The 21,415-nt window shown below is 45.5% G+C and overlaps 6 protein-coding genes across 6 annotated transcripts; 3 read left to right on the top strand and 3 right to left on the bottom strand.

The window, feature by feature from the left end:
* Positions 1-263: 263 nt before the first annotated feature.
* N7468_000569 (phosphotransferase enzyme) lies at positions 264-4,444 on the top strand (the record flags this gene model as incomplete). Its single annotated transcript, XM_058469866.1, has 10 exons — positions 264-349; positions 424-614; positions 672-1,126; positions 1,182-1,351; positions 1,411-1,654; positions 2,128-2,170; positions 2,729-3,409; positions 3,461-3,688; positions 3,737-4,131; positions 4,187-4,444. The coding sequence occupies 10 exons, from the start codon at positions 264-266 to the stop codon at positions 4,442-4,444; spliced, it is 2,751 nt and encodes a 916-aa protein (XP_058335897.1).
* A 2,399-nt stretch (positions 4,445-6,843) lies between these two features.
* On the bottom strand, positions 6,844-7,615 carry N7468_000568 (ankyrin repeat domain-containing protein; the record flags this gene model as incomplete). The annotated part of the gene is made up of 2 exons (XM_058469865.1): positions 6,844-7,327; positions 7,386-7,615. 2 exons carry the CDS (start codon positions 7,613-7,615, stop codon positions 6,844-6,846), a joined length of 714 nt encoding a protein of 237 aa, XP_058335896.1.
* A 3,737-nt stretch (positions 7,616-11,352) lies between these two features.
* On the bottom strand, positions 11,353-11,601 carry N7468_000567 (uncharacterized protein; the record flags this gene model as incomplete). The annotated part of the gene is made up of 1 exon (XM_058469864.1): positions 11,353-11,601. One exon carries the CDS (start codon positions 11,599-11,601, stop codon positions 11,353-11,355), a length of 249 nt encoding a protein of 82 aa, XP_058335895.1.
* A 2,581-nt stretch (positions 11,602-14,182) lies between these two features.
* On the top strand, positions 14,183-14,799 carry N7468_000566 (uncharacterized protein; the record flags this gene model as incomplete). The annotated part of the gene is made up of 2 exons (XM_058469863.1): positions 14,183-14,194; positions 14,215-14,799. The coding sequence occupies 2 exons, from the start codon at positions 14,183-14,185 to the stop codon at positions 14,797-14,799; spliced, it is 597 nt and encodes a 198-aa protein (XP_058335894.1).
* A 247-nt stretch (positions 14,800-15,046) lies between these two features.
* On the bottom strand, positions 15,047-15,547 carry N7468_000565 (uncharacterized protein; the record flags this gene model as incomplete). Its single annotated transcript, XM_058469862.1, has 2 exons — positions 15,047-15,298; positions 15,350-15,547. The coding sequence occupies 2 exons, from the start codon at positions 15,545-15,547 to the stop codon at positions 15,047-15,049; spliced, it is 450 nt and encodes a 149-aa protein (XP_058335893.1).
* Positions 15,548-18,308: 2,761 nt separating this feature from the next.
* On the top strand, positions 18,309-19,278 carry N7468_000564 (ankyrin repeat domain-containing protein; the record flags this gene model as incomplete). Its single annotated transcript, XM_058469861.1, has 2 exons — positions 18,309-18,640; positions 19,002-19,278. 2 exons carry the CDS (start codon positions 18,309-18,311, stop codon positions 19,276-19,278), a joined length of 609 nt encoding a protein of 202 aa, XP_058335892.1.
* Between the last annotated feature and the right edge of the window lie 2,137 nt (positions 19,279-21,415).

The raw sequence follows: 21,415 nt of genomic DNA, 5'->3' as shown, positions 1-21,415 counted from the left end.
GATAATGACAGGGTTTTCTTTTATCACTGCCACAAAAAAAAATAATCATAATAATTAAGACCTTGATTTCCCTTTCGGCCGCGAATAGGTTGCCGGTATCTTACCCGCACGCTTACACTATCCGCTTCCCGATGGTGCATTACCCGCCACACCTTATCGCGCTTCCCCCGCAGTCACATCCAATGTGGCAAGACTGGATTCAATACAACCGAGCGTGATAAGAATAACATCTTCAGTCCTTGCATTTCCTGCGAAGATTCCACATGAAACAAGATGACAGCCAGAAGCACACCCCTCCCTTCCCGTTCCGCCTCTTCCGAAACCGCATCTGGAAGAACCCCTCCCCGGCGTTACTCTACTGCAACCGCTGTCAAGACGAGGGACAGGTCCCGGGTTGGTGCTTTTACTCCCAGATCTGAATAGGCCTCCTCTATCAATTGAGAATGGGGTTCCCTCGCCACTGGTCAAATGGGCCGAAGAAAGTTACGTGGTAGCTGCGATCAATACTTCCGCTCTGCAAGACCCTGGCCAAGCAAAACGCTTGATCGCCGCGGTAGTGCAGATCCTAAATGATAATGCTACATGCGATTTGAAGGACCGGGTGGGATTAGTTGGTAAGCTCGCGTCGCTACATATCTTCAATAAAAGCCTGTAACTTCTGAGCCGCATAGCTGACTGCCTGTCGCTCAAAATAGCGTATAGCACAGCAGGATGGAACATGGTAGCGCCGCTCCTCAAGGACGTACCAAGTATTCGAGCGTCTGTGGTATACGCCACAGTCGAGCAGTTGGACTCATTGAGCACCGCCTCAGTCCCCACAGTTCAACATTTCGCTGGCAAAGCATCACCGATTAGTCTTCATAGAGGAAAAGATCTGATGCAATATAGCTATCCGGAAGTAGAAAGCGCGCAGTTCAGTCTTCCGTTTCAAGATGCCTTCCACTACAATGCGGAGTCAGTGTCGCATACGCGCAATCTCACGTTTCTAAAGAACATTGTTGGAGGGCCATACTTCGATCTGGAACAGATTTGGGACGAGCACACCTACTACGAGTTTGAAAATCGGTCCGTGGAGCATACGATGAGCACGATGGTTCAAGAGCCTTATGTGAACCATGTACCTACAGTAAGCCTCTCTATGAAACCGAACTTGCAGTTTGTTGAGCTGATCATTTCCTTAGCTTACCGGAGGAATCGGCCGGGAAGAGCTGACTGCTTTTTACCGCGATCATTTCATTTGGAAAAACCCTCAGAGCACGACCCTCGAGCTGATTAGTCGCACCATGGGAATCGACCGAGTGGTTGACGAGTTCATCTTCAAATTTCGGCACGATAGCGAGGTGGACTGGTTGTAAGATTCCCAAGTTTTTCGCGATATCCTGTTCCTTGAGCACTTACTGATTATCTTAGAATTCCGGGCATTGCGCCTACTTATAAGGACTTGGAAATACCTTTCATGGCAGTGGTCAACATACGTGGTGATCGACTTTACCATGAGCACATCACTTGGGACCAAGGGACTGTTCTGATGCAGCTCGGGATGATGCCCACTCATCTCCCGGTTGGTGAAGCTCAGGGAGTTGAGGCGAAAGCCACTTCGAAAGTCCCTGCTTTTGGAAGAGAGACTGCCCAGAAATTAAGGGACAAGAATTCGGTGGGATCCAATTCTTTGTTTGCTAATTTGCTATCTTGATCCAGAAAACGCCCCTGGAAAGACGACCGTTACTGGCATGTCGCCATAATTAGGCGTCTCTCGGCTGGGGTCATATCTGGCGAGACCCACCAGTTAAGCAGTTCCCGCTCCAATACCTTCTGCATTATATTATTACCCTTATATTTTGCTATAATGTACTAGTGTGGATAATGGCAATGCAGCATAAGAGTAATTTTTCAAACATATATATCAAGAAATCAGTAAAATTAAATCCTGAGACGACAAGTGAAGCTCTCAATGACGTTTACCCACCCATTCCACTATACGGAGGTAGGTCGCGCGAAGCCTCGGGTTACTTACTCCATTGTGTACCCTAAATAGATATTGATTTCAATGCTTATCCTTTAAGGAATACAGTATTCTCTGAAGGCTCTTTTGGATGCTTACAATCGCATGCTGCTGAATCATCTCAGCTAAATATGAGCTCTACAGCAAGCCAGCTTGAGGTGCAGGCGAGTAAGGCTCCTATCTGGTCGTCTTATGATCTGGCTATGATGAACAGGATTTCGTGCTGGCCGTCGCAAATTTATTATTTTTCTTTCTCGGCATAACGAAGGTCTTGATTTTCAGACACATACCTAAGCACATATAATTTTTATTCTTTCTTAACCTAGCACATACAACCATAGGGTATAGAAACAGGGCTTCCCGTCCGCTCAGCCGTACTTAAGCCACATAAAGAACACAGTCGATTCTCTGAGAGCCCTAGATCTTAAAACAGACTTGCAATTTCTCTTAGGATAAGTACGGATGATAACTAGTTACGCGCCGTGCTGGCTTACTAAGAGACCACATTTGGGAGCTCGGCTTTCTGTCTTTAAACCAAGGGGCTCCCTCACATGGGTTCCCTACACCTTAATGAGAACCTTCCGCTCTTATGTTTAGACGGGCCAGCCTATACTTTACCTCTCTCGCCTCGCGCAATCTGGCGCCGAAGCTGCATTGCCGGACAATGGGTCTGAACCATCACCAAACACAAGGTGTCATCTCTACTAACCTTTCAGCTTCTTTTAGGGTCTTCAACGAACCGCGATCTATATACCTACACGTCCGGTAGATTTATTTTCAACGAATCTCGTCGCCTACATGAGCGTTATGTCGAATTCGATTCCTGTGCCCTCTTACGAGAAGCAGAGAAATTAGTCGGCAATTACCATGGACCTGCCACGCGTATCGCGAAGCTGGCTGAAGGTGGCTTCAACCGCGTCTTTCTAATAACAATGGACGATGGTTTTGAGGTTATTGCAAAAATACCATATCGCCTTGCAGGCCCGAGACATTATGCCACCGCTAGCGAAGCCGCAACTCTACAGTTTCTCCACTCCAAAGGCATTCCGGTTCCTAAGTTATATGGGTATTCGTCATCGGAGGATAATCCTGTCGGTGTAGAATACATCGTGATGGAGAAAGCAAGAGGAGTTGGTTTGCAAAGCAGGTGGCATACCATGAGCAAACGTGAGCTGCATAAGCTCGCATCAACCTTTGTTGAGATCGAGAAGAAATTTTTCAACATTTCTTTCGGATCTATCGGGAGTATCTACTTTAAAAAAGATGTTCCGCGGAACCTCCGAGGCGATTTATATGCAGCTCATGTTCGAAATGAACCGGACTCCGACATATTCTGTATAGGCCCAACGGCGGATTATATGTTTTGGTACGGGAAGAGAGCTAATCTGGATATCCATCGAGGTCCCTGTGAGTTTCCTGACAATACTAAAGGCTCGATGTGCTTTCTTACGCTTTCAGGGAGTGATAATAAGGAGTATTTGATGTGTATCGCACAAAAAGAAGTTGAGTGGGCTCGACGCTTTGGGAAGCCGATCGAACTGGATTTTCCGCATAACGGTGTCTTCCCTGGAACGAAGTCCCCGGCCGATTATATGTCTCTTCTCGACAAATATCTTGCCCTAGCCCCGTTCCTTCTCCCCGAGGACATTAACCATCGCCTCAATCAGCCTACGCTTCGTCATCCCGGTATGTTCACTGTTTGGACGCTTTCGACAGTTCTGACAGGTCACACAGATTTGAATCCCAACAACATCTTCATATCACCGGACTCTGGCGCCATATCCTGTCTCATAGACTGGCAACATGCTATTGTGGAGCCATGTCTACTGGCGGCCGGTTACCCTCGTGTATTTGAGAATCCGGACCTCGAGCAGCCGTCTGATCTTGCGGAGCCATCACTTCCGGTGAATTATGTGACGCTATCTTCCCAGGACAAGGCTGAAGCCGATGAGCATTACCGACGACGCCTCCTGTTTCATTATTACCGCATTTTCAACGGCCACTACAATAAGCTTCATCTCGAAGCTTTACGTGATCCCATTTTAGCCCCCCCGCCGACATCTTGTGGACAGGGCTGGACGACAGTGGAATGGAAATTTGATTACATTGAAAGGAGCCTTGATCCGGATGTTCGAATACTGGCCTCACCTGCCGGACACGAAGGGTCACCAATGTCCTGTGCAGTTCGCAAGCGAAGAAGTGGATGACTTCTACCGCCAGGAACAAACTTGGCTTGATCTGAACAAGGTTGTAAACCAGTGGCGTGATCAACTCTATGGTATCTCCGAAGATGGATGGGTAAGCATCGAGAATTATAACGAGTGCATGCAGAAAGTTGGTCAACTGAAGGCTTCCCTACTAGCGAGTGCGGAAGGGGACCAGGAGGATATCCGGCTCCTGGAAAAGGGATGGCCGTTCAGAGATCGTGAAGAGTTTTATTGAACCCACCTGTTCATATACGTGTCTAAACATTCCTTACTTCAATATCTCTGTTATCTGTATCCATCTCGGCCCATGGAGTCATTGAATTGTGAGTTCGACTTGCTCGATTCATGGCCTCTGTAAATCTGTCTGAAAAGAACCCTGTCTCCTGTGACTAAGCTTCGCTTCCATTGTTCCAGTTCTCGGCAGATTAGGCCCAGGCTTTCATTGCCCTTCGGGACAGTCAAGTGAGTAGTAAATATTCAGCAGGACAGGCAGCAAGTGGAAGCGAAGCGCTCCGAACGAATTCTCCTGGTCATCAACCGACGAGCATATTTGGTAGAGAGAAATATCGTCACCATGAGTCTAAGCAGAGGATCTCGTTCTATAGGCTGGCACTTGGCATTGGGATGTTGTTATGAACTAAGAGATCCGCTGGGCAGAGCATATATTGTTACCTCAATACATTCAGAGGATATATAAGGGTAATCATGAACGTCTCTTCCTGAGCTTTATACACCAATATACCTGAATAGATCCCGGACTGCGTTCGGGTATTGATCTGACAACAGTCTTTATTACCTCAGACCAAGGAGTCCTTGAGTATTCTTCAAATCTATGAAAAGATCCTTTTCTTCGGGTAACCATAGCATCCCTTTCCTCGAATTTTCTCGGGTATTGTTGTTATTCACAGAGTCGGCAACTTGAGGTATAGCCTAGCAGACTTGCTTTCGGATCTGTGTACCATCTGGACTCTTCGAAGATACGATACTAGAGGGTATTTTAGGCTTGGATATGTATTGTGGGAGTGCCTTTTTAAATAATTAAAAGAGAAACTCTAAGTATATATTTATTAGTAATGATAGAAAGAAAGTAGAGGCTAGCAAGGGTTTCTTATTAGTAAAGGAGTTGTCTTGTCGCTTCACTCAACTTTCCTGCAGCCGTCTGAACAGGCTGACGTGTTTCTTGGTTAAATTTCCTTTTCTTCTCCTCTGCTTCTCGTCACTACTTACCCTCCCTACGTAGTACTTTCTGACCTTGGTTAATTTAATAGCCCCTACTATCAGGAGTTCCATTTTGCCGTTTTCGTATTCACCCAAAACGGACTACTAACAGCTACCTTCTTGGCTAGCTACTGGCATATGGCTGAAGTGATCAATACGTGGATGGGATGTGAGTGACTGGGACGAGTGACAAGGGCTGTATGAACGTCGCACAGGCCGCTCAGTTCAGCTATAATTATTGGTTGGGAATGTGAAGGGCTAAAGTAAGACTTGATTCATATGTTGAGACTATCAAAAGTAAGAGGTTTGACTCAGATGAGCTATTGGAACTTTTAGGACCACTATAATTCCGCACAGCATGAGATGGATTAGAGAGATATATACCTCCCTCGTCGACTTCCTGTGTTGAGTTGAATAAATTGGATTATGTGATTCAATCGGAAGATCCGCAAAATCTAATAATGAGAAGGCGACCGGTCTGAAACCCAAGGCAATTATAACGTGTTTAATAGCATGACAGCTAGGTGCACGAAATTCAGGTGTACAAAGTTACTTACAGTCTCTGCCGCTTGACAAACGTTTGCAACTCCTCCCCTGGCTGTTGGACGACTCCCGGCCACATTACATGCCTACGCCCGATCTACTGGCAACTGGGAACGGAGACGTGCGGCCAGCAAGTCGCCTGCCTCAACGGTCTGAGAGTTGTGAGCCCCATGGCAGCTCCAGAAAGGGCATGCCGTATTCGTCTGAAGAGCAGGATCTCCTGTTGAAATTAAGAAGAGACGGGAAACGGCCTTGGTCTGAGGTGATAGCGTGTTCTCGGACCAGTTTCCTGGCCGGAGCCGGGGAGCTATTCAAGTTTTTTGGAGCACGACCCAGGAGAAGAATCGCTGGGATGAACTAGCCCACAGCAGCATCGTTTTCCTCCCCAAGGGAGAAGCCAGTGCACTATGCTTCGAAGCGCTAAGTCTACCTCTGCAATCGAGCCTTTTCGTCTCTGGGAGCTACAGATATCAGCTAGAGAATACTAGGTCTGCTAGAGTTGACGAGAAAAAAAAGTGTCGCCCAGTTCTCTGAATGATGGTCCAATGGCTTCACGGTGGCCATATCAAAGCTCAGGAACGATCTCTGCATCTGAAGACCTCGCCAGGCAAGCCCATCAGGCTGTTTTCAAACATCCATTTCCTCCAACCTATATAGTTCCTGTCGTTTTCCGCTTTTTGGCGCTCATTCAGCTTTCTTATTATGGCTTGGGTCTTTGGATAGGCCGTCATCATCATCATCATCATCATCGGCAGAATGAAAGCCAGCGAAGCTTGAACGCCGTCTAGGGTGGCAGGGACGGTAAAAACTCACAAACACACGGACGTACTTGAAAGAAGATTATTTCATTCCTATCTTCAATTTTGGATCATGTTAGGAACGACATCCCAAGTCTCTCAACAGCTGCACCATTTCTGCTTTATTCCATTTTTGTGCCCATTCTAAAGCAGTATCACCGTTCGCGTCCTTCACCTCAGTGTCTGCTCCGAGATGAATTAGAAGGCGGATTGCATTCGTCTTTCTCTGCTCTGTTGCCACGTGCAACGCAGTCCCTAGGCTCATAGGAAAGAATCGCATCAATGTCGGGCCATCCTGACACATTGTTGCGTTCAAAGGGGCACCTCTTTCGACGAGCAGGGAAATGACATCTTCAAGCCCCTCGTCTCGACAAACGGCATACTGAAGAAGTTGTCCTTTCCCCACGTCCCCTCCACGGTCTAGCATTAGTTCGATGACACTCAGAGGTGCATTTCGAACAGCATAGGATAACGGGGTGCAGTCTACCTCGCATCGCGTATTAGGGTTCGCACCATGTTCCAGAAACCAACTGGTCATATCGGCGTCTGTTACCGCGTAGCTAAGAAAATAGATCTCTTGTCATTGGATTGTCTTTTCGGGTAGCGGAACCAACATACCAGAGCACAGGAGGTATTAAAACATCAACTGGCTCATTTATGTCCCATCCAGCTCCGAAAAAACATTCGAGAACACGCTTCGCCTTGCATACTGTTGCCTTTCGAGTAAAAGAAGGCTTTATCAGGAAGCCATGAGAGAGAAGTAGTGAAACGAATTCGACTTGGTCCAGTTGAATTGCTTCCATCATCACATCGTGAAGGTCGGCTGTTTCGAGACTCTCAGAGTACATCGCGTTCTGAAATCCTTGGGAATTATTATCGGTGCACAAAGAACGCAATTTCTCAATTTTGGCTGTTGGAGTTCCACAGGGAATTGGGAACCCACCATGGTTGGTGAGTTCCGCTTCTGGAAGAAGCCGGATATCCATAGGGGACGAAGAAGACTTCTAGTATTGTGCTGGGTTGGCCGAAGGGTTGGTTAATAGGAAAATAGGGCGAGCTGGTCGCTTAAATAGCCGTATTACGGCGGTCGATGTGACGCGTCACGCGCAATTCTTCATGTGGTTCTAGTCAATGCGAAAGTAAAAAGAAGCGGGGTTCATCCGATTCGGGATAACCTGGAGGTGGTCAAAGGAGGCAGGCCAAGGAAGGTGCTGGCCTCTCCTAGCAAGCCCCCCCCCCTTTTAGTAGACAAATAAGATTAAACCCAGAATTATGCCAACAAGATGACAAGGATTACGGATATTTCTTTTTTATATGAATTCCTCACACGCGACAATCAAGCAGTGGAGCCGGCTGAATGTCCTAAAGTAGTGAAGCGCTGAGTTGGCTGGAACGTTGCGAGCAAGTATCGAATTTACATGTCAATCACTAATTTTCTAGAGCTCTGTGGGACCTCTATCGGCCCCAGGCCGTGATTTTAGAGGGCAGGTTCCTCTAATGGCTAAGCGGCCCTCACCGATAAATTCTTTATTTTCGGCTGATGTAGCCAAAGATGGTCATCTTGAAGCAAGAGAGGCCCAAGCTTTATTCGTATCTTAATAGCATGAGTACGACTTCGGCGGTGTTTCCAAGCCACAGATGCAAGTGGATTTCGTCAGAATATCAGGAGTAATGCGTTTGAATAATGCATCTGAAGACAACGTAGAAATTATTGAAATATTGTATGCCAATCAAACGGCCTGCAGAATTTGATACTCAAAGGTTTCCTGGAAGCTATAGGATACTGTGTAGAATGTAAGCCTTCGTTGAATGTGATCATGAAAAACGGGCCATATACAAACATTACGCACGTCATGAGAAGGCCATATCGGGCTATCAAATAGAAAATAACATAGCTCAAGTTAAATCAAGAAGCACCAGTTCTGCTGAGGGAGTATAGCATGGGCTACGCCCGGCAAATTGATTTTTGGCTCGGTAATGAGAGAGCAGGGTTGCTTTCCTATGCTAGGGATTGCCTTTGTAACCCAAGCCTGCCCAGTACCATTAGGCCCCCTGGAGTTTTTTCAAGTTCTGGAGCTTTGACCCATTCTTGTCCACCTTTTCTTTTGACCTGTACTACGCAGCCGTATTCTCAGGCCTGGGTTGATAACAGATGGACGTAATTTTGACGAGTCCATTCGGATACTCTGCAGGAGGGACCGGTGGAACGACGCTCGAGGAAGCTCCTAGGATTATTTCCATATTCGCGTCCTTATCTCCAGCATAATCAGGTTCGGCTAGTGTTCGGTGACCTTTCCTTTGTTAGGATACGTGCTATCCTGCTGGTTGTGTAGATTTCGAAGTGACTCGGTGGCTGGGCTGGTTCCGTTCGAGCCGTGTGCTCAATTGTTATTATATATCTCTTGGATCAGAGACTGACTGACTTGTCCATACCATAGAGGACCCAAGGCGTCCGAAGATCAGATCCTAGATACTAGGCACTTTGTTTCCACGAAGCTATCTTTCGCTGTCTATAGGAGTGTTGGGCCAGATGCTTGCGGGTTCAGGGTTTTCATTACGTACCAGACTCCACTACAAGACTAGCTCGGACGGTGATATGTTCCCTATCACATGGGCTAGAAGGTTAGTATCACAATCCTGAGGGGGGGTATGTATTCTACTCTATACCTATTTCGCTAACTAACTAAGTTATAGCTAGGGCTCTGAGTCAGCAATACAGGGATTTTCAGGACTTCATCCAGGTTCATTGACCACCCAACTGCACAGATACGTGATGCCACCCCGCCGCCACCAGCCCGTCACTGCGGAACATCTCCTTCAGGACATGACGGCACAAATAGACTTTTTGACTAAATTTCTGGAGGTGGATCTCACTCCAGCTATGATCCTTTCCAACGCCACCGACAGAGATCGTGCGATAGATTTGCTTTCACCAGGGGCCAACTTCCGTCCGTCGATCGAGAGCCTATACAAAGTCTGCCAATGGTCTTCTTTCGCCTTACAAGAGGAGGAATGGCGAGAGGAGTAGGGGATAGAGCGTGTCTGTCGGGGTAATCATTTACGTGGCGTCTGGCCGAAGCCGTCTTTCCTTCGCTATTTAGGGTTGTCAGATAATCATAACGTTGAAAGAGATCTGAAACAAGGCAGGAAAGTTAGGCGACTTGAGGCGGTATTCGGTCCCGGTATCGCGCTCTTGATAGTGCCAGTTATGTCTATTTTCCGACGAATGTCTCGACGAGGAAGCTAAAGTTATAGAGCTCTTTAAAGATAATAAGTATATCACCAGATATATGTAGAAGTATAAGGACCTGAAGCAATAGAATATCTTATACTATATAGTTAACTTATTATATTATCGTTATAGATTCTGCCACTAAAAATTCTGTGATCTGAAATACACATAAACTCGAAGATATCACTCTAAGTTATAACATAACCAGTTATTATATAGCTATTCCTTTAATATACAAATGATCCCTGAGCAGGCAGCTCAATTTCCATCATGACAGATCTTTTCACAAAAAGAACCTCATTTGGCTACAGCTTTCGTACAACTGGTCGCGTTTCTTCTATCATATTTTTCTATATATTTGGGCGATAAAGTCGGAGAATAATCCTGGTTTCTTCTTTATTTACCAGACCTCAGAAGACTGACACTGCATTACGCGACGGGTGCGCACGTTCGGAAGCCTTCCATGCGTGGCGTTCAGCTAGACCTCGGGAGTACCACGGGTATGGATTTTGGGACGGATAGGCAAGTCCTACCCATTACCCATACCAGCCGTCTGAACTGCGAGATGGGCCAACATAAGATGGAGCATTCCGGGGTGGGGGTAGTTAGGTTATCTTCAACTATCCTTCCTCCTCTCCTTCATTTTCCTTTCGTAGTTCTATGATCTCGAATGAGAGCGCTGTTACCAGTTTCCTGCTTCCAACGTAGGCCACCATTTACAATAATATGATATCGTAATGAATCAACTAGAAACACATAATAAAATACATAACAACATCTAAGCCTAAGAAACGACCACATATCTGAACTGTAATCAGGCCACTAAACCCTTACGTCCCCTATCCATTCAATGATATCACCTACAAATCGGCGTACAATACCTATAGCAACTCTGTTCTTGACAAAGCAATCCGGGTTCTGATCCTTATGTATCTTTTCAAGGTCAAGGCCATTAACAAGCGTAATATCATAAGCCAGCTAAAATAAGCTTGTAAATCTTTGTCGGTAACGTCAGTATACTTTCTTTGGCTCCTTTGCTGGATTCTTTTCGAGACAAGAAGTGAAGATGGGAACGCAAGCTGTAGAAGTGGCCAGACAACTGCCTGGATTTGTTTGATTTATTTGCAAGGATTTAAGGCCTATACTATACAACAGCATACAATGACTATTTTTGATCTGTTTATTTACAACTGTACTGAAATACCGCTAGATACCAGGTCAGGGGTAGTCTTACTATATTAGGTATAATATTATGCAAGATAAGTTCGAGAAAGAAAAGAGGATAATAACAACACGACCCTGATTTTGAGCAGTTCTTTAAGTCTGCCAGTAAACGGCAACTCAGAATCAGCATCAGGACAGGTGAATTAGTGGTGGCCTGGTCAACATCTCACAAAGACCTATCCTTGGCCGAGGGGCAAACTGGAAGTCAGCCTCGCCGTTTCGTCCAGCCAATCCTAGCAACAAGGCGAGAGACCGCGGTCTCAGGTAGATCGAGACAAGCCAATCATATTCAGTAACAACTCGGTGTAGGGAGTCTGTGCGTTGCATATGCGTTTCGTGGCGGAATCTCACCCAGTGATCACCCCACCTCACCCCCATCTATAGTGCACTCACCCCGCTCACCCCTAGTCGTGCGACTGTAAAGCCTCTCACCCTAAACTCACCCGAGCAACACCCACCCGAGTACCGACTGTGTTCTAGCCACACACTGGTCAGTTAGTACTATGGTGGGTGACCACATAGGAATCCTTGACTATTGTATATTTTTACTCACCCACTTTTTTTTTGCCGATCCGTCCAGCCTTGTAGCCTTGCTGTCCACATCTTCAGCCCCTTTAGCCTAACCTCTTATCACTTCACTCAACTTTACTGTAGCTATCTGAACAGGCTGATATGTTTCTTGGTTAAATTTTATTTTCTTCTCCTTTGCTTCTTGTTACTCCTTACCCTCCTTCTGTAGTACCTTCTGACCTTAGTTAATTTAATAGCTTTTACTATCAGGAATTCCATTTTGCCGATTTCATATTCACACAAAACCAACTACTAACAGCTACCTTCTTGGCTAGCTACTGGCATATAGCTCAAGTGATCAATACGAGAATGGGATATGAGTGACTGGGACAAGTGACAAGGGCTGTGTGAATGTCGCACAGGCCGCTCAGTTCAGCTATAATTATTGGTTGGGACGGTGGTGGCTGGGAGGAGTAACAAGGGTAGTGTGATGGTCGCACAGGCCGCTCAGTTCAGCGACAATCATTGGGTGGTAACCATTGCCTCTTAAAATCTCACATGGCATCTTGCAAACCTTGACCAAATTCTCACCATAGAAATTTCCATATGTTCTTTTTTCTTGCACATTTCGCATATTATACAAAGGTGAGGTTTATACCAGAGTGACTGGAGCTCGTTGGATCCTTGTGGATTTAGACTAGATGTTTCGAGGCCACTGTTGACGGTTCTCGGCATGGGCCTGGCCCAAGACCCCACTTTCTCCGTGCTGGACGGCCCGCGCCTTATCGACCGGGGAAGTCCCGCTGTGTACAAATTCAGTCACTCACATCGTAATTTCTCCCTTGCCTACTCCGTAGTTATTTCGACTATTCCTCCTCTCCTTGTCATGTGACGTCCCCCATCACTTCCAGGGCACCTTCATCGCCATCACAAACACGATACACCAGTCAGTCACCATGGGAGTGAGGGAAAGTAAAGTTGTGATCAACACCCTTTCCAATGCCTGTTCAAATGCGCAGGCATCCAACTCACCAAAAATCAAAATTGAGCTCGAGGAATCCGTCAGTTTCGCCTCAGTTTGACTTGACTCACAGTCTAACAATGACCAGTTTCTCCATGCAGCGCGGCGGCTGTGGAATGATGCTCCAGAGTCGCTCCGACGGTCAATCAATGAATATCAGTTCCAGAAACAGATACAACAGATGTTACCAAGCGAGGAACCCCAACAAGAAAGACAACAATCTGCCGTAAGGAGGATTCAACAACCACAATCGCAATCTGTCACTAGAGATTGCCGACCTCCTAAGCGCCCAAGGCAACTAGATCTCCGAAACCAACAACCCTCTAGAGAAAGGCCTCAAGCGCGGCAAAATTTGCAAGATGTGATGGGAAACTGCCGACCACCCAAGCGTCAAAGGCGACCAGATTCTCAGCATCAGAAGCCCATCGCAAAAGTTTGTCTACAACCACCCTATCGGGTTGACGCTGAGGAGTGGATCGAAAATCCATTATCTTTTTTCAAAGGTCAAAAAGGTCTAGTCCTCAATGACGATCCTATTCCCGAACTGGCCACCTTTATGTCAAATTTGGACCATAGCAAGGAACGGGATAGAGTTCGCAGTCGTATATTGTCCATCGTTTTCCATAAGCTGAAAAATGAAGGCTTGGACGTACAGCGGCTACGCTCGACCAACGCAGGGCACGCCATGAATATAGCCCGCGATGCTGGCCTCCTTGAGTGCCAATCTTCCGAACCTCGAGTCGGGAAACACCAAATTGCCAGTTGGGCGAATCGAGGAACAAAGATCCATAAACTATGTCAAGCGGTTGGTGGTTATGGAACGATATTTTTTATTAACGATGTCTCTGATTACCAGTTTGCCTACCTCCCCAAAAGAATGTTACCGAATGCTAATTTCTTCAAGGATCGATGTCCACACGAGTAAAAGGCCATACTGGGAGGATTATACAAACCAAATACGAAAAGATATAGATGGTAATCTGTTTGTTGTCTTTACCCCGGCGGTGGAAGGAGTTGTAAACACAGTATGGGAGAAACTTCAACCTGCTATACGTGCATCCAAAAAGGCACGGGGCGTACTAGAAGGTGAAACCTGGCAACTGACTCGTCCGCTGAATACCTCATCAGAACCTTTACCTAGTTTTGGGAACTTGGTGAATTCTCTAACCCTTACCAACAGCTCACAGAATCTTAATTCGAATAATAGACGCGAGCGCAGCATATGCTCGCACAACAATACACCCCTGCCAAATACCTCACATTCATCCCCTTATCGGCATCTATATCATGGTTCTCCATTGCAATCACTGCAGCCAGATACCCCAGGATCATCGTCTATTCAGTCCTTTGACAAGACATTTGGACACATCACCCCAATCCAACATTCCCCGGAGTCGAATCAACCAGAGTCGCATCAATCCTTTGGGAATGGACTCGAGGGTATCTCTGAGTTATTTCAGCTCAATGTGCCTCAATCCTCTGGGAATGGACTCGACGATATCTCTGAGTTATTCAATGTGCCTCAGTCATTTGATTTTAGATTCGGGCATATTTCCCAGATTCAGCCTTCCGAGTCGCGTCAGTCAGAGTTGCATGAACCCAATGTGCGCCAATCCTCTGGGAATGGACTCGACGACATCTCTGAGTTATTCAATGTGCCCCAGTCATTTGATTTTAGGTTCGGGCATATTTTCCCGATTCAGCATTCCGAGTCGCGTCAATCAGAGTTACATGAGCCCAATGTGCCTCAGTCCTCTGGGAATGGACTCGACGGCATCTCTGAGTTATTCAATGTGCCTCAGTCATTTGATTTTAGATTCGGGCATATTTCCCAGATTCAGCCTTACGAGTCGCGTCAGTCAGAGTTGCATGAACCCAATGTGCGCCAATCCTCTGGGAATGGACTCGACGACATCTCTGAGTTATTCAATGTGCCTCAGTCATTTGATTTCAGATTTGGGCATATTTCCCCTATCCAACCCTCACCCGAGTCATCATCAAACGGATATGCCTCCAGTGACTGCACAAAGAATACTGTCCAATGAACCTCTGCTAGCTCCATCCCCCGGTCCCTCAAATAGGGCATTCAATAGGGAGCTATCTCAGGCCCATGAAGTATCATAGAATTTCTTCCTTTGATAAGGCAGCTGAGATAAGTATATTGATGTCAATAGACTTCGAATGCAAAAGGGTCTTGATTGTTTGAATTAATTTTATAATCTTTTTTTTCTTTTCTCTGTTCGTCTAATGCGAAGTAAATAACAATGGAAGGATTCTGAGCATGAAGATACTCTAGCCTTCTGAGACTACAAGAAGTATCGCTGCCCCTGAGCTTAAAATCGCCTTATTAGAGACATGGATATAATAGCCTCCCCTCACATTAATATAAGGACCTCCCTGCAACTCCCCGCCGGGTCCTGTCTTGGCATTGTCAGACAAGGGTGCTATCTTGACATTGTCAGACAAGGGTATAAGATATCCCTCTGTCTCGCTCGTGTCCAGCCTGGTTGCTTTCGAAAAGTAGACCAGGTGTCTTTCACATTTCTGAACGATATTCAGTCGAGTTCCAAGAAATATGCAATAGCCATGCCTTACCTTGTTAATCCCCATTTGTTCTTGTAGTCGAGCCATCTTCTCATCAAAGACAACCCCTTTGTATGTTTTATTCCCTGCCTCATCCTGGGTGACTTCTTCTTGAAAATTAGAGGATTTGCTGGACGAAGACTCCGGGATCATTGCCTTGATCTCATTGCGAATATCCTTCGCAGCAGAAGGTAATTCTTGAAGGTTCATTAGCGTAGCGGTGACGCGAGATGGGTCGGTCCCTGCAGACCAACAGGTGAATCAGCTGACTGTATTTCAAAACATAGAGATATTGAACATACTCAGGTATATTCGGTTGTTGGCGTAGGATATCAGATATTTCTGTTCTGTGGGGTTGGAGGGGCAGCATTTGAGGTTGGGCACAACGTCACATGACCACATGACCATCCTGAAGAACACTTTCTAGCCACGACGTACTATATCTTCAGCCGAGGCTTTAGTTGGCAGGCTTTCCATAAATTGAAATTAGTTGGTGGGTACACGGTGGTATCTCCGCCCGAAAAAAGGTCAAATATGCATCGTCATCGGCCCAACAGGGTGCGGCAGAAGCACTGGAGAAACCCCATCGACAAAAGGCTTCCTCTACTCTAATTGCCTAGAAGCAGCCTATGTAGATCAGACTCCGTGGGTCCGTAATACCACGCTTCGAGAAAATATCCTTGGTGTTTTTGTTCATAACTAATCTTGGTATGATGAGATGGTGAGAGTTTGCATTTTAGATCAAGATCTTTCTATGTTACCAAATAGCAATTATAAGGATCATTATCATTATACCTTTTAAGATAATTTTTTAAGCCTAATATTCTATTGATATCTAAATTAGGTCCGCAGAAATCTCGCTTTCTAGTAACCAGAAACAACAACTAGCCCTTACTCGAGTAGTCTACTCCTGTAAAGAGTTTATTCTGCTAGATAATATCTTCTCCAGCCTCGATACTAGAACAGAAAAGCGCATATTCGCCCTTCTATCCCTGGTCCATTTTGGGCAAAGTTTTCGAATCTCTGGAGGTTCATTGACGTAGCTCATGGACATGCGGAAGAGACGTTATGCAAACTGCATGTAGAACATGGTGACTATGTACGCGTGGGGCCGTTCCAATAACAGAATTTTCCGACAGTTAGAGACCACTATACTGCTTGCCACACATGCAGTACATAGGCTCTCTTATACCGACCAAGTCATTGTCATGAGCAGTAAAGGCTTAGTCGCTGAGCAAGGCACTTTGGCTGAGCTTGAGCGGATATGTCTCTTTGTCGAGGGCCCTTTACCGTAAATATTGTAAAACTACTCGCCAAACCTGAAAATCCTAGTGTTGTTTCGGTGGAGCACGTCCACTCCGAACCGAGGCTGGTCCTCGAAATACTTTAACGTGCTTCCCGCCCACTGTGTTCAGAGGTTCAATTTCAACCAAAATTTCGAGCCAAACCAGGGACCCAAGTCACGACATTACGCAGTATCACGACCAAATTTAGCGATAACTTGAGGATTGACCAGTTATCGCTGGATTCCGACTAGTAGCAAGGCTGTTAGCGTTGAGAAGCTAGGCTTGATTCAGCGATAACTTGTCAACCCCCAAGTTATCGCTGGATTAGGACTAGTAGTAAGGCTGTTAGCGTTAGTTAACAAGTTAGGCTTGATTCAGCGATAACTTGTCAACCCTCAAGTTATCGCTAAATTCGGAATAGTATCAGAGCTCTAATATCAGCTAGGCCTAATTGAGCGACAAATTATACAGTCGCTATAAGATAATCACGTAGTTTGAAATCATTACCAATTGATACAAAAAAGCATCTACTGCTTTCTCTAGACTACATACCGATATGCCTAATTTGTCTATCAGTACTATTTGTTACACTGCATCAACCTGATCATGCTCTCATAATAGTATTCCAGTTTAAAATTGCCCATCCATCATACAAAAGAAACCCCAGCTTTAGATAATTATAAAAAGCCAACATACCCCAGCCCAGAGTATTCTTTTATACTTATGCTTTCTACCTTATCTCGTGCTCGACATGACCTCCCATTTCCAGCAAGCCTTACATTCGGGGTATACCCACGAAGTCCTTATGAACGGGGTATCTTGCATTTCATTCAGGAGTGGGTCCGGGTCCCGAGCCATTGGAACACAAAACCTCAACGGCTGTACCGCAGTTGGTCTTTGGTCCAACTACGGAGCAATCCTTGCACACATTTCCCCGATTCCTTATCCAACTTCCGACCCACAAGCCGGGCTACTCCATGTAGAGACCATCATGGCAAATTTTGTCTCACTGTACCAAGCCAATAAGTCTCTCTTTCCGCCAGGGGCAACGTCTCTCATCGTTGGCGGTTCCACGAACGGGCAGCCTGCAATGGATCACCATATACGACGAATCACCGCAATCATTAGGGGGCAATGCCTCAGTGAGCCGTATTTGAAGTTATACGATGTGAATTTCAGCGTCATGCGGAGACCAGGTTCGGGTACTGTTTTGATTGACTCAAGTTCTGGGGCTGTTGCTGTTTATGTTGAAGATCAGCTACTGGTAATCTAAGATGTAAATAATGACATCGCCTGATGTCATTACTTGTGTATCTAAAGACTGATTCCAATCCTTTTTTATCAATACAGCTCCGCCAACCTCAAATTCAAAAATGGTCTGCTTCCGTTCATGGCCCAAATGGTTTGTTGTAGAATGCCAAACCGCAGTGCTCCGGATTTGAGTAGTAATTACTATTCTCCTACTGTGAAATACAATTCCAATAGGCCCTAGAAGACATACATGACTATTTGTGCGAAATATAAAAGATATCGCTATAAATCATAAAAAAAACAACATCCTCACAGGGTAGCACTTAATGGGACAACATTTTTCCGAGCCGAAATTGGTCATGGGATTGATCATTTAAACCCCATGTTTGCCTCCTCAGATGAATCCTCCCTTTACTTCACAGATGCACTCCAAAATGGACCTTGACGAACTCCACCAGATGGTCCTTCTTCGAGAAGTTGCTTCTGTTGACAATATTGAAGAATTCATTTCTATTTTCACTCAAGTGCAACCAAGCTTGATTGATAATAAAACATTCGAGGCGGAAACCATCCCCATTCTTCACGAGGCAATTCGAAATGACTCCTTCAGAGTCATAGATTACCTTCTTGACCAGAAAGTTCCTATGCGCCCGTTCCTTTTTCAGGAGGCTACCAAAAACACGTCATACCGGGTTTTGGAATCATTCCTTAATCATGGGTTCGATATCAACACGCCGATTGACACAAACAACCCTCCGGCCATTGCGTGAGTATTCTTTCCTTGGTACTGGAAATGTATTAATATATTATTTTGCAGATCGTCCTTCCATGACATATATTTAACTAGATGGTTCCTGGCCAATGGAGCAGATCCTAACCGACGATGTGATAGAAACAAAGATTGCACGCCACTTTCTATTGCTTTTCTGGAGGCGGATTTTGAAGTAATCCAAGTTCTTCTCGAACATGGTGCTTCCCCTACAGCAGGGCCAAGTGATGCATTATGCCGCAATGCGAGAACTAGATGATCGGCAGGAAATCCTTCGTTATCTGATCGCAAAAGGCATCCCGGTAAACAATATCATGTATCAAGACTGTGGAGATGAGTACTTTTTTCATATGTACAGCGGGATAGCAACCCCTCTTCATTACGCTGCTGGGAAAGGATTACTTGATTCCGTCAAGGTTTTGGTTGATGGAGGTGCATGGCCCTATACTAAGGATCCTTCTGGTCTAACGGCTATTGATTGGGCTCAAATGAACCGCCATGTCAGCGTTGTGGAATTTTTACGCTCACTGCCTGCTGGTGATAGCTTCCAGCAGTTCACAGATGCACCTGGAAAGCATTTCACACCTGTGGCATTAGAGACTCTGCTGAGGGAGACCGGCCTAAAATTAGTTTAGTTTTGAACAGAATGAAATTCCATGAACTATTACGACGTAGCTTTTCACTATTTATTGGACTGCTCTTGTATAGCGATTACTTTGCCAATTCACCCTCAGAATGCTCGGTACACTCCAATTTTCTTACATTGACCATTCCCAAATTGTTAATAATATTTACCTCAAAATATTATAAGTCTTACGTTGTGATTGCCTTGATGGCATAATTGATGTCCGATATATTGCCGATAGTTCAAAATTATCAAGCCCAATAATCTAGCTCTGGCTTGAGTACTGTCTCCGGTACGATCAAATTATAAATTAAGGTAAAATTGGAATCTCGTATTATGATTTGGATCATAATTTCATAGAAAGTGCTACTCCACTAAAACGCCTAACTTTGGCTTAGTGGAAGGTCGAATCCACTTAAAGGAATTCTGATTTGCTATCCAGTTCTAGAAGCACATACGTTACCACAAAGATCAATAATCCAGCGAAGGAATATTTTGGTCCAAACAGATTACAGTTACAAAGGATTTGGCATTTATTAGTGCACTGACTGTCCCGCTCCTTGGTACCATATATGTCCTTCGAAGGTTGCCCATCAATTCTAACGCTACTTCACAACCTTCGAAAATTCCCCGAAATACAGCAACACAGACATCTGCACTATGAGAATGTCCACAGCATGCCTGCCCTATCGAACGAGGAAAATTCGTTGCATTGGCAGCGAATCTCCTTGTGCAACATGCATAGAATGCGGAATCGAAAGCATGTGTCGTTTCCAGTGCGAAACAAGGGCGATCCTCGAGATCAATAGGAAGGCACAGGCGACTCACAAACCCGTAACAAGTCGCTTGAAATTAGAGTACAGCCCTCCTAACCAGTCGACACAAGCACAAAGTCAGATTTGAGCAGACTCCCACAATCGGAATTTCTCAGCAGTGATCCTGGCTATGAATTACCAGGTGAGAAAGCTCAATTCTAGTTTTGTTTCTCGGTCTTATACTTTAATAGGGTCATACACAATGAACCAATATTTACTAGTGACCATCTGTTTGTTCCTTTCTTCGGTAGGTCCTTGTACCGAAGAGCGGACTGAGGAGATTATCAGGCGTGATAACAGAGATTGGGAACTTAGCCTTTATTATCCGGGGGAGAACCATTGCATGGTGGAATGCTACCCGATATGCTCTCGCTGAAATCCCACGTGAGTTAGTGGCTATCTCAGGTGAGTGGGTAGCATCAACGGAGGATTTAGAACTCCAAGTGGGCTACCTTCTCCATATTTTTGGACAACTTGCCTCGCCACTTTCATGCCAGCGCTACAATATGCTGGGACAGGAAGAAAATGCTAATAAAATTATTGAACTGTGAAGAGGAAAATCAAGAAAATTGCGTTTGATAGGACCCTACCCACGACCATGTTCAATGGTGTGTTTCGGCTGAGAAACGAGGCAGCTTGTGCAAGCCCTTGACTCTACTGCCTCAAGCCAGCTCGACCAAGCGCGACTACAATTGCCCGGCTCATCGAACAGGCCAGCCGTAGAGTCACTGCTAGCTACAGACGCCACAAGTCTATTGGATGGGATAAAGTGTCAGGGGTGTCAAAAAGATATTGAATTGTTTGGGCTAGCATTACTATTACACCAGGACCGGAGAGCTTTTCAAAACGAGTGCACAGAAGTCATATTATACAAATTCAAAATATGCTCAGAAAAGCTCACAATTCTGTAGACTGGATATGTTTTTTGCATTCCACAGCCTGAATGTTGTTCGAAAGCACTTGATACAACCTACTTTTCCAAACAGGAGCCATCTTATGCTGGATCAAATCTTAAGGACGCCACAGAAATCCGCCAGACTGGGGCAATTTATATGTAGGACACTGTCTTGAACAGCCCCGATAATCAATATCAATTCAACGACAGGACAATATTTCACCGGTGCCGTCATATCACCAGAGGCCTGGGATAGGATAAGCTCGTTCGTGTCTCGAAAGAGAGCCGATAAAAGGATGCATGGAAGGAGCGGAAGAAATGTCACTACCAAGACTCAGCATGGCGAGGAACCTTGGCACATCATAGTCAGATCTCATAATCCAGGAAATCCGGTCAGAGTTTCCGAGGCTTCGCGCCAAGAATGAACATGAAGTGAC

The sequence above is a fragment of the Penicillium chermesinum genome, assembly GCF_028974085.1.
Source record: "Penicillium chermesinum strain IBT 19713 chromosome Unknown utg000001l:1.0-1975020.0:1.0-1976611.0, whole genome shotgun sequence".
In the NCBI taxonomy this organism is placed as follows: Eukaryota; Fungi; Ascomycota; class Eurotiomycetes; order Eurotiales; family Aspergillaceae; genus Penicillium; species Penicillium chermesinum.
Note: the sequence above shows the minus strand (reverse complement) of the source record. Positions and strands in the feature narration are given on the sequence as shown.